General features: G+C 41.4%; 1 protein-coding gene across 1 annotated transcript; it reads right to left on the bottom strand.

Annotated features, from left to right (window-relative positions):
* Positions 1-7256: 7256 nt before the first annotated feature.
* On the bottom strand, positions 7257-9853 carry LOC147887100 (ferredoxin--NADP reductase, embryo isozyme, chloroplastic-like). The gene is made up of 6 exons (XM_087394454.1): positions 9665-9853; positions 9349-9389; positions 9032-9103; positions 8471-8794; positions 8127-8346; positions 7257-8044 (listed from the first exon to the last, which is right to left on the bottom strand). Exons 2-6 carry the CDS (start codon positions 9361-9363, stop codon positions 7548-7550), a joined length of 1128 nt encoding a protein of 375 aa, XP_087250580.1. The 5' UTR covers positions 9364-9389; positions 9665-9853; the 3' UTR covers positions 7257-7547.
* Positions 9854-12143: the final 2290 nt, after the last annotated feature.

The raw sequence follows: 12143 nt of genomic DNA, 5'->3' as shown, positions 1-12143 counted from the left end.
GACATAAGCATATACATGTCGAAGATATACAACATTGTTTGTAACAAAATTACCCTTTTGAAAGAGAGGAGAAAAGAAGAAAAGAGGGAAAAAAAGAGAAAAAGAGAGAAAGCATATGCTTATGAAAAGAAGAGAAAAGAAAATGAAAGATATGAAATAAGAGAGGGAAAAAGAAGAGAGAGAAGAGAAAGGAAGAGGGGAAAAGAGAAGAAAAAAAGAGAGGGGAAAAGCATATGAGCATATGAGCATATGCTCATGAATAAGCAGAAGCATATGAGCATAAGCATAGGCAAATGCATATGCTTATGAAAAGAATAGAAGAGAGGATGAAAGAGAGGAAATAAGAGAGGGGAAAAGAAGAGAAGGAAGAGAAAGGAAGATGAGAAAAGAGAAGGAAAAAAGAGAGGGGAAAAGCATACGGACCCCTCAATCATATTGCAATGTCCAATGATGTCACTTTGTGTTTAAGCTGTGTGAGTCTTAATTCTAGCTTAATTGCAATCTCTTAAGTTCAAGTATATGTGTTTGGCAACTTGCAATCATTTCTTTCAAACGCCTCTGCAAAATCCATTGTCTGAATTGATAGAAAGCACCAAGTAGTTTACATTGGTATCATAATCACACGTCAAAGTTTTTGATTTAAGTTGGTAGCTAGTAATGATCCAATATGTATTTTCTTCAGCTACTAGAAAAATACATAGAAGATATTATTTGACATACCAAGTGTTTTTCATTATCTATAAAAGCAATTCCATAAAGAAATTATTAGAGCAAAAAGCTTGTCAGCGAACAATCATGCCTTCCCTCTTGCTTAGTAAAAATGTCATATGATTTTTCTTCTCTTTAATTTTCTCTAATTCAGTTCACTTTATCGAAGCACACCATATGTATCACAAGATAATAGTTTTGTTATCTACAATTAAGCTAGGATTGGCATCTACTCAAGTAAGCTATAAGGATACAAGTCCTTTAAGTAATTGTATTCCTTATGATGTACATCTTCTCATCCTTATCAATGCACATAATCATGCTTATTTTAAAAACCTCTTAGCTTACCTATATTATCTAGATCTTATATAGGCTACCATATTTTGTCCTCTTTTTCATGCTATTTTAATATGATTTATCACTCTTTTTCAAATTCAATTATTCCCTTCGGTCGCCAGACCATCTTTCTTGTCTCTATATGAGTATTTCTATGAGAGTAAGAAAAATGAAAATATAGGAAAATAAAAATATGGGAATAGATACGTATCTCCTTTGTCCTTTCAAATGTTTGCTTGCTTGGTTGAGCCCCAATCAACTTTCTTTTTCTTCCCGTTCAATCGTTGGTTTGATAACTTTGTGGTTCAAAAGAGATTCCTTGCGAGCCTCTCTTTCATAGTGACCTCATCATGTGCAACTTAAAAAAAGGAAATTAAGTAAAAAGAAAAAAGAAGGTTATGTATCTAGAGATGCCTTGGTCGTCTCGTCACAAGGCTTGTATGCTCGATTGTGTCTACTAAGATAATAAGAGAAATTGCTGATTGTTATCGAAGTAGAGCATCTACTTGTCCTTGTTTCATCTGCAGCTCTTGATTCACGATTTAGTTCTATTGCTTTCTTTCAAATTAAATAGCCGTCATGCTTCGCTTAGGAGAGCATTGCTATTGCGATTTTCAAACAACTTCCATTCTTGAAATCACATGATGTCACTATTACTTCAAATATCATTCATTCTATAATAATATAAATCTTTTCTATCCTCATGCCCTAAGATCGAGTCATCTCTGGTCATGGCTGTTCATCTTCCTATCCAAAGACTGCTTCTACCAATTTGTTGACAGTGGGCAGTGAAAAGAAACAGACATAAATTTCTTACCTTTTAAGTCAGAATATAGTAATCCAACCACATAGAAGAACCAAAGCATACCCTTTGAACAAGACAACATAGGCCGTTTTCATCAATCACAATTGTAGCATTGATTTTCAAAACATCTTTGATAACTTTTGCATACAAACTCAAAACCTAGCAATCAAGTAGTCGAAACAATCAATTAGAACATTCTGAGAACGACCATGTCATCAGATTGGAGAAAATCATGTTGCTTGCCTCCTACATAGGGTCCAATATGATCGCCCTAGATGGTGGCTCTTGCTTTCGATCTAGAGTATTTATATTTATAATTCCAAAAAGCAAAGAGCCAATAAACAATAGTACATCCAAAAGCATCCCTTGTCCATAATTAGAGGGATTGCTTAACATAGCTCCACGAGCTTAAAATATCACAAGGCTTAATATGCCCTCATTCACAATTGATAAAATAAATTAGCCCACAGCTTAAAATTCATTACTTTACAATATGACCCATGGCCTTTGACAGCCATTAGATACTTTGATCAATCCAAATCACCTTCACCATCTCCGTTCCTCGTTATCCAAGTCATCATCTATACTCAAGCCACCAATTGTGTTAGTTGTTACAATCAATTGATGAATTATCACACCAACTAATCCCAATACAATTGTATGCTTGATATACAGACATCAAAATACACACCTTGCGACCAATTGCAATAACACCAATAACACTAGCGACGTTAGTATTAGCATGGAGTCACCCATAATACTAACCATCTAGCTTGGCAAAAACACAGGTAGTTACGCATTCCCAACTAAGCCCACAAAGCATCCACTAGGACCCCTGCTGCATCCAGTGCTCTCTTATATGGAATACTTTGCCATAGTCACACTTGACTAAAATAAAATAATATCCATAGCAAGAGAATATCAAAAATACAATTCCGTAACATGGCCTAAGCTTGTAGGCATTTTTCACTTTCTTGAACTTCTCACCTTGTAATATGCCCAATAAAAGTGTGCTATTATAGAACCTTTTGACTTCCAGTATGGTCCAGCCCAGTGGAGTTTAAGCTTTCTAGGATGCAAGCCAAAAGAGGATTGCAATAGTGAAACTACACCTTTTTGAGATCTCTTTCTTTGAAAATCTGAATCTTGGAGTACCAATCCATCCGCCTTTTTGAGGTTGTTTTACCACCTTAGAAATGTAGGATTTTACATATTAGGCTTTGCCCCTCTGCTCGATTTGCTCCATTCTTTGACAAAGGGAGTGGTCTGAACTTAGCCATTCAAATGCCATAGTTTGGAGACTCGAAATCAATAACTCCATTGGGACTTTGGCTTCTTCCACACCATAGACTAGCTTGAATGGCATGACTCTACTAACCACCTTATATGCCATTTGGAAAGCCCATAAATCACAGGAGCTTCTCATCCCAATCCATCCAATTTTTGTTGAGCAAGTTCTTCATGATGTCGTACAAGATCTTATTAGAAGATTCTTATGTGTATTGAATCGTGGATAATACATAGTGGATTTGATTTTAATGATCATATGGTGGCTAACTAGCTCATGGATTACCTAATTCAAAAAATGTCGTCTTGATCCCTGATTAATTCAATGGAACATCTAAATTCAGTCATGTTCATCTCATAGAAAAATTTGGCCATTGATGTTGTAGAATTGTTGTGCGTGTCCAAGGCCGATAGCAGGTGGAGTTTCTCCTTTTTTGTTTTGTTTTTGCCATGCTTAGAGGGGGTCTCACCTAACCATTCCACCAGAGAAAGGGAGGTGCTAGGCTTGATCTATTCTGCTAACAAGTTCTGGTACTATATCCTACTCTGGCCTTGGTTCCAAGTTGGTATGAAAAAAAGTTTTGATGTGTAGAGACTAGCATCTATTCTTACATTAACACACTGTCTATTGCTACATCTAAGGCATCCATTAAAACATGGAAGGGAAGGTTCCAATCCCACGATTGGACTATTGGGGTCTTAGCTAGCATTGATTTGAGTCGAAGAGAGGCTGAACCACATTCACAGAACATATCAGTGAAGCCTTGTTGAGTTGATCGATCGGAGGCTATGCTGCATCCACAAGATATCAGAGCATCCTGCTGTGCCATTGAACTTGACCTAAAAAATGTCAATTGGCTACTATTAATGGATGGTGCAACTTTTTGGATGAACTCACTTTGCTTGGATCCATGGTTATCCCATTTTTGGAGATAATGTGTCAAAAAAGCATTTCGCTTTCCATTACAAAGGCACACTTGGCCATATTCAGAGAAAGCCGTGCTTCTCGAGACTTAGTCAAGTATTTAATGATGCAGGTGTAGATCGTGGTCCTCACAGACTGAAATCGTCAAAAGAGACCCTCATCAATGAAGTCAAGTACTCATCAAAAATTTCATGAAGCATTCTCTAAAATGATCGTGGAGCATTTGTTAAGAAAGCTATTATGAAAGCTAACTTTTCCCGATCCTACTTCACCATGTAAACGTGATTGTAGCGACTAAGCCGTCTAGAAAGGAAAACATTCCGTGGCCCGAAAATGATGATGTCTAGCGAGGAGTTTGTGAAAGGTAATAGTAATGGATTAGTAACAGTGGTAGTGTTAAGCTTGTGGTAATCCATTCAAACTCTTAGCTTCTTGTTCTTCTTAGAAACAATCACGCAAACTCGTATCTCCTTTTTCTTCTTACGAACAATCATCACAAGCTTAACAGGTGCGGTATTAAGCTTACGGTAATTTATGCAAACTCATAGTTTTTTATTCTTCTTAGGAACAATCACCATGGGGGATATCCATATTGCTTATCAATCAAATAGATAAATTCGACCTGGAGGAGCTTGTGAATTTCTTCCTTGACATTTTAGCATAGATCGAACTCATCCGATACCATTGTTGTCAAACCAAAGTTGCATTTTCTTTAAAATTGATTCGATGCTGGTAGAATTGGGATCAATACCTTTCATGTCTGTGTAACTCTAAGCGAACACATCCACAAAGGACACCAGCACTTTGTGTTAAGTCTGTTCGGAATTTCAAAGTTAGCTTTGAACTTACTTCAACTATTTGCGAATCCGCTTCAAATCCTAGATTGAGATCGGTAACCATCTCCTTGACACACCAAGAATGCTAAAGTTCTCATTCGAAAACTTGTTTGTGGTGGCAATGAGGTATCGGGCATCTAGCTACCTTCCAGACTCTCTTCTTTTTTATGCTTTAGAATCTAGCTCTGTCCTGCTGCACCTAGGTTTCTTGTTGTTGCAACAGAAGGTACTTGTCCATGATGGCGACCACCCTACTAGGTGTCGAGGTATTCATCCTCTCAACTTCATCTAAACAATCAATAATATTGGTGCCTTCCAATATCTAGTATGGGCGAGATGAGTGTTCACAGATCTTTTAGTGGTGAGTGACATTCGGAGCTTCTTCGTGCACTTACAATAGTAATCTAGTCAAAATGTCAATCCTATTTAACCCAGGATTGTTGGAGCCATGGCCTACCCAATAGATGGATTATGCTCCTTTGGTTCCATATGCAGCACTACCACTGCCATGACAAATGTGAAAGCTGCCACAATGATTGCCAAGCCATGGATAAGGCCATAGGTTGAACTTTATAGTGATCCTCCATCCGAACTACTAAAAGAGATGGATCCCAACTGTGAAAGCCAAGTTGTTTGTACATTGCATCGGAAAAAATGTTGACTCCTGACCCTCCATCGGGCACTACGTCGAGAATTGATTGGCCATTCAACATTGCCGTAATAACTGTTATGTTTTCATCATAGATGGGCACCTTCGCCCCATCAGAAGGAGATTTGGGTGCGGGCATGTCTGGCAATAGTGTGTAGGCTACCTCGTACCCAAAAATTACTAGCACATTCGGCGACAAAATTTCAGAATGAGTGATAGCAATTGATCAACTGTCATGTGAATTGGTTGGTTCTTTAAACCTTGCTAAGGATTCTTTAAACCTTGCTAAGGATCGTATCTTGTTCCAAGAGATGACTCTCCCCCCAGACTAGAGTGTGCCACCATTTTATTATGCATCTTCAATCTTGCATTAGGGAGTATGTTTGTTGCACCGTGTATTGGACTCACTGTGTCTTTTGGCCAGTGAGTGTCTTTTGGCCTCTGCACACCACTCAAATCCGCCACTGGAGGTTGCCATTCTTGGACCCACTCTGAAACCTCGGCACAAATGGCTACTTGTTCCTAGTACCAATCTATTGGCGGCTTACCATTTTTGTCAAATCAATTATCCAACAAGGGTGGTCCAAGCAAAAGATTCCTCACCCTAGTCATAGTCATCATCGAAGCATCATTAGTAGACTTCAGCTGGTCCTACTAATCGTGAGCAACAATACGCAGCATATTGATCTATATTGGTGATGGTGCCGCTGAAGACTCATGTTGAGCCATGCTTTGCTCTAAGCAATTGGCATGGCCAACTCAGCTAATATCCATGGCTAATGGAGAGCCATATTTCATCAACGGATTGTGAAGTGAAAAGTAGTGCATTAACCTCTATACTCCATTCAAACGTTAAAGGGATCCCACATTTATATGGAACATTTGATCGCTACACCTTGCCAAAGGAAGGACTCTTTGAGTTTTGCATGAAGGACACCACTCAGAAGGATTGATATGATTGTTTCCATCCACAGGGATATAGATCAACAGACACAAAAAATTAACAAAATGTTAGGACGCTCTCTGTCACTTTGGAATTCTGTACTGCCAATTCTCACTCTGCAAAATTATAGCTGTAAACACAAGCACGATACAAACTTATGTAACACATGACCTGCGAGAGTAGTCTCCCTCAGAGTATCTTCACTACGAGCGCAACTAATTAGAGCATTGCATCTTTTTTCTCCCAATTGATACCCATGCACAGGTAGGTACTTGAAACACAAATTTGAAAATCACCTCTCTATCCTTCACCATTTAATCTATTGATGTCCAAACACAACTCAAGATTTTTGAATGCTATAAACCCACTATAAGACAACTAGGGACGCGTACCTAAAGGCTCAGAGTAAGGCTGAGATGAGCATGAATAATGAGTAATGCCATCCTAACTGAACTACTATTCCCTCAATATATTTCAGTTTGCTCAGCAGCAGTAATACAATGCCCCTTTTTCCACTTGTACCTGCATACAGAAAAGGTTAACAGGCATCCCCTTGCACATTCACCATCTTGAAAAGGCTGGTCAAACAAAATATAGTTAATAGCCTATATTCCATATCAGTCCATAAAAGGTAGCAGGAACTCGATAATTGAAAACCATGGCCATAGTCCTTAGTCTCTGCTACCACTGACCACCACAACCTGAGTGAGGGCAGTCTTGAGCAAGAGAAAGAAGAGGTGATAGCCAGCAATGTGCTACAGCATAAATAATATTTTCAAACAACAATTTAAAATCTTGAAGGCTACAATGTTGGGGCTTCAATGGCTCCACTGATTACTTGATCCCGAGGCATTGTTGATATGTGACATGCTGCAGACATAGCAAGATATAGCATTTGCCAGAGCAGAAGCTAGATCATTTATTCTAGGACCATATCTCAGCAGGCTTGTTCTGACTTAATTCAGTTTTGGTTGTGGAAGCTAAACAGCAGCAAGAGACGGCCATGCTTTCCAGAAGAGGTTTGAAGGGGTGATACTGATGGTAGCACTTAACGACCACTAATAGACCTCCACATGCCACTGCTTGTTCTTCTTCAATGTTGATAATTTATCATCCCAGCTTTGCCCCTTCTGTTCAGCAACTCTTTTCAAAGTTTCCTGGATTCCAGGCATCATCCCTCTCAACCCACAGAAATATATATGGGCACCTTTGTCAAGAAGCTCAAAAAGTTCGTCTCCATACTCTTCAATTTTGTCTTGCACATACATCTTCCCACCACTGCGATTTCTTTGTTCCCTACTCAATGCAATGTCATATCTAAAATGATCTGGGAATTTTTTCTTGTACTCAGAAAACTCATCATGATAAAGAAGGCTATCTGTGTTTGCCACTCCCAAGAACAACCAGCTAAGCCCACTAAATTTAAAAGCAGGAATATCTTCCATGAACATTCTCCTTAGATAAGCTCTGTATGGAGCAATGCCTGTGCCTGTCGCCACCATGATGTGTGTAGCACTTGGATCTTCGGGCAACAGCATAATCTTGCCAGCAGGACCTGTTTAAATGACGAGAACAGTTGAACTCGGTCCTAAGACACAGGACTAAGATTGGATGTAACTGAATCCAATTATTCATACCTGTTATTTTCACCTCATCCCCTGCTTTGGAATCGCAAAGGAAATTGCTGCACACCCCTTTCTTTTCAGGATCTTCCTTTCCTGTCTCTGGATCTACATACACGGCTCTTCGGACACACAGACTAGCGGTCTTGCCATCAAAATCATCACCATACCTTGTTGAGGCAATGGAATAGAGCCGCACTGCATTCGGTTGTCCTGGCTTTTTTGGGTTCTCGCCCTGTTAACAAAACATTTCCTCGACTTACACCCAAAGAAAAAGAGACATATCACGCAACTTCTAGTATTGTAACAAACAATCCATTGCTGAGAGTAGCGTATAATGAGGTAGAAGAGAAACTCACAGGTGGAATGACGCCATAGCTTTGGCCTTCCCAATATGGGACATTTCCTCCATGATCTATAACTATGTGGCAAGTTTCCCCTGGTGCCTTAGGCCCAACAATTCGTTCCACAGAGACAATCCTTGCTGTGTAAGGCTCCTTTGGCTTGAATATATTCAGGGGAGGCTCAGTTGCCTTCTCCAATTCTAATGGAAGTGTGAGAACCTTGCCCCTGATGTCTAATGGCCTAAAGCTACAATGCCTTGTTAATGGAACATGCACTTTTATGCTCTCCCCTGAAAAAATCGAGGACTGCTTCACACTCAATCTTTGGTTCGCAGTCACCTGAATCATTACGAATCTACTCATCAAATTTAGATTCCACAATGCCTCAGATACCAAAACCAAAAACAGGCTACAATGCATAGAAAGTGCATAATATCCTCATGTTGCTTCTAGATTACCAGACTGGCATTCAATGTCCTTCCCCTCCTCAAGAGCTCTTCGTCTTGAGAAGATACGTATACCCCTCGAAATTATGTTACCGATGTAGACCCAAGCATAGACTTAAACAATCTGTACCTTGCATTTTTGACTTGTTGTAAACGAGGGATCAGTCGGTGCGATGTAGAACTGAGGTGAGCTAAGAGCAGCCTGTATTGTACACCACCATGTAACTTAGTCAGGCTCAATTGTCAATTCGTGATAAAACTGTCATAGACCCTACATTGATGCGTGTCAAGTGCCGCTAGGAGAAGAGGAGTGGGATTCAAGCGCAGGAGACAGTCCGATATGACTAGCATTGCAAGCTTCGGAAGCAAAACACGGGAACCTTGCTTAAACACAAAAGAACGTATACATATCGCACAAGAAAGAATATTGGAAACCGTCATCCATACCTTGAATAGCGCCATCGATCCGCTATGTAGGAGTTCTCTACCTGCGCGTACAACGAGAGAACCACTTTAAAAAACCCAACAAAACAATCCGCGCAGCATTGCCAAAGCAGGGGACACAGTGGTCGACGACGATCACCCCAACAGAGACAACCGCCCAGTGTCCCTGGAATTTCCTGAGAAAGCGTAAGATCTTCTAAGCTCTGCCCACGACTAGAAATCGACAAACACAGCGTGCAATTTCGTGAACCAGCTTTTCTGCGCTCCAAACGGGAACCACCATCTTTCGGAGGCAGGACAGGCAAAACAAGGAGCTTACCTGTGGCGAAGCTGGAAGAGGGCAGCTGCGTCGGGCCAAGAAACGACCGTTGAGCGCCTGGCGCCCGCTTGGGCTTAGCTTTAGCTTGAGCTTGTGTGCGAAGAAAATGTAGCAAAGGGAGCAGAAAGAAACGACAGGTTTCCTGTTGGTGCCTGGATTCCCTCCCTGGCCTTTGTCATTTAGTGCGTTATGCGGCGGAATGACCGGCAGGGCAACCGTTCTACGTGGAATGAGCCCTACGGCGTAGAGTTGGGTTACCGCCAGGCCATTCCAAGGGAAGATTCTGACCATCGGAACCTTCCCAGATTTCAACCCAATTGCCCCACACATGGCCCTTCTTGATCATCAAAGGTCAACTAAGGGGTTTTGGGTTGCTTGAATTTACATTGCATCTGTTTGCATGTGTGTCCCGTTGTGTGACTTTTTGTGGTTCAATCGACCAAGGTCATATGTAAAGATGTTTGAATTTGTAGCCGCTTACCTGGTTACATTTTGCTACATACGCGTTTTTGAGAAGCGAAAATGGCAATATTTTAAATGAATTTGTGCTGCATTTATGTGGAGGCTAATTGGCGCATGTAGTGCCGACGCGTGTCCATCCCGTGATTCGCTCTTTTCACGTGCTATTGTTTTTGCGCATGCATTTCTCCATGCAAAGCTTCCTTAATCTCGTCTTTTCCACGACTGGATTCTTCCCGTGTCCTCCCATCACCGGCCTGCACGATCAAACTCTTCGAATTTGTGCCTTAGTTGATGGAATCGATCGAGAAAAGTCGGACCTTGCAGCTGTATTTCATTTTTAAGCGGCAGCTCTCCGTTCTAAGTTTAGTGGTTTTATGGGAAACGAACATTCAGCCTTCTGATTTTTGATGTCATACCAACATTCTAAACTCAACCTTTCAAACCAGATGAACCGGGAAAGCAGGTGTGTAGCGCAGTGAGGATAAAAAATATAAGCAAGTCCTTGTCCCAGCAGCTGGAAAGAGAAAGGCTTTTGAGGTCGATAAGGTCTTCCTGCTTGCATCCTCGCAAGGTACTCACACGATCTCTGCCTCCCTCCCCATTTCCTATTACGATGAAACAACGTGCAAGACAGCCTCAACAGCACCTCTGCAATCAAGGCACAACATGCCAACTTCCTTAGGCCAGCTTGACTAGCGCCAGATCTGCATGGCTTCCCATAGCAATCTCGAGCGCCGAGACTCACAACCACAACCCGAATGCTTGCTACAACTCGCATACTATCTCCTATTGCCAATCAGCAACAACTAGAACCCATCCAAGCTCTTTCTTCTACGCTTATATTCGCCCACCTCGGGTGCTTGCGGATGGTTAAGTTCGTTAACGAGACAGAGCTACAGCTGACCTTGCAGGAGCGGTCCCGAGTCATTGGAGCTACAGCTGACTTTGCAGGGGCGGTCCCGAGTATTGTTGTTGTACATGGTGTCCGCACCGGAGATTTTGGACTTCGCCTTGTGGTTGTTGGTGAATCCGATGGCGCTGCTAGGCAGGAAGGATGGCACACTTATCAGCAAGGTGTTTATCAAGATCCTCGGAATGAAGAATCTCCTCTATCCAAGCAGCATACGCGGTGTCGTGTGGTGCTTCTAGAAAATTGACAGAAAGGAAAGACATGGAGGGGTATGGGACAAAGAGAAAGACAAGCATGAGCCCTCCGCTTTTTCCCGTGCTTTTACTTGGAGTGTTTCGTAAAGAGGTCCTATAAATCATGTCACAAGCAAGCAAGGATATTTATGAAGATTCCTCAGAGGCATCTGGAGAATCCGTGGACACTAGCAGCGGGGAATTCAAAAGAGGTCAGACGTTTTCCAAATTTCCTTTCCAGATTCCGTTCAAAATACTTGTTCATTTTCTGTGGTCTTATATTTTCCCTCGCTCTGTGAAGGTATGATGAATATGGCAAAATCCAATTAGGCTTTCCAAAGAGAAAGCAGATTCCGATCGTCGAGGTACACATCACTTCAATCCTGCTTCCTCGACATCATCCCATTCTTCAATCCTGGTCATCTTGAATCTTTGCCTTCAAAACTTGTCTCTCTTGCTCGCACTTCCACTGTCTCTGGCGTAAATCCAGTTCGTCTTCAACCTTTGCGTCTGTTGTCGCAGTTCTTCTTCAATCCCGCCCTCTTCCACTCCTTTACATCGTTGATGGGAGACCGCATCCTTACGTATGTCTTTCAAAGAATTGGCTTCTTCGGGGTATCGAAAACTCCTGCTTTATTGCGATAAGGACCATATGGTCCAAACTTGTAGTAGTCATCGGGGTGCCTAACGTAAGGCCAAGGAGTTTTCCTGCGGCTTTGATTTTGCGAAGCGCTACTCTGTGGGTCTTTCTCAGATTGTCCGCTTTTAGATGGTTCGTTCTTGGAGCCAACATTTGATGTACACCCTTCCTGTTGTTGCTGCTGTTGCGGCTTCTTGTAACGATTCAACCTTTGAAAACTAGTGTTCTTACTTA

Source organism: Dipteris shenzhenensis, chromosome 23 (assembly GCF_047967505.1).
Source record: "Dipteris shenzhenensis isolate YYH24624 ecotype China chromosome 23, Dip_SZ_1.0, whole genome shotgun sequence".
Classification (NCBI taxonomy): Eukaryota; Viridiplantae; Streptophyta; class Polypodiopsida; order Gleicheniales; family Dipteridaceae; genus Dipteris; species Dipteris shenzhenensis.
Note: the sequence above shows the minus strand (reverse complement) of the source record. Positions and strands in the feature narration are given on the sequence as shown.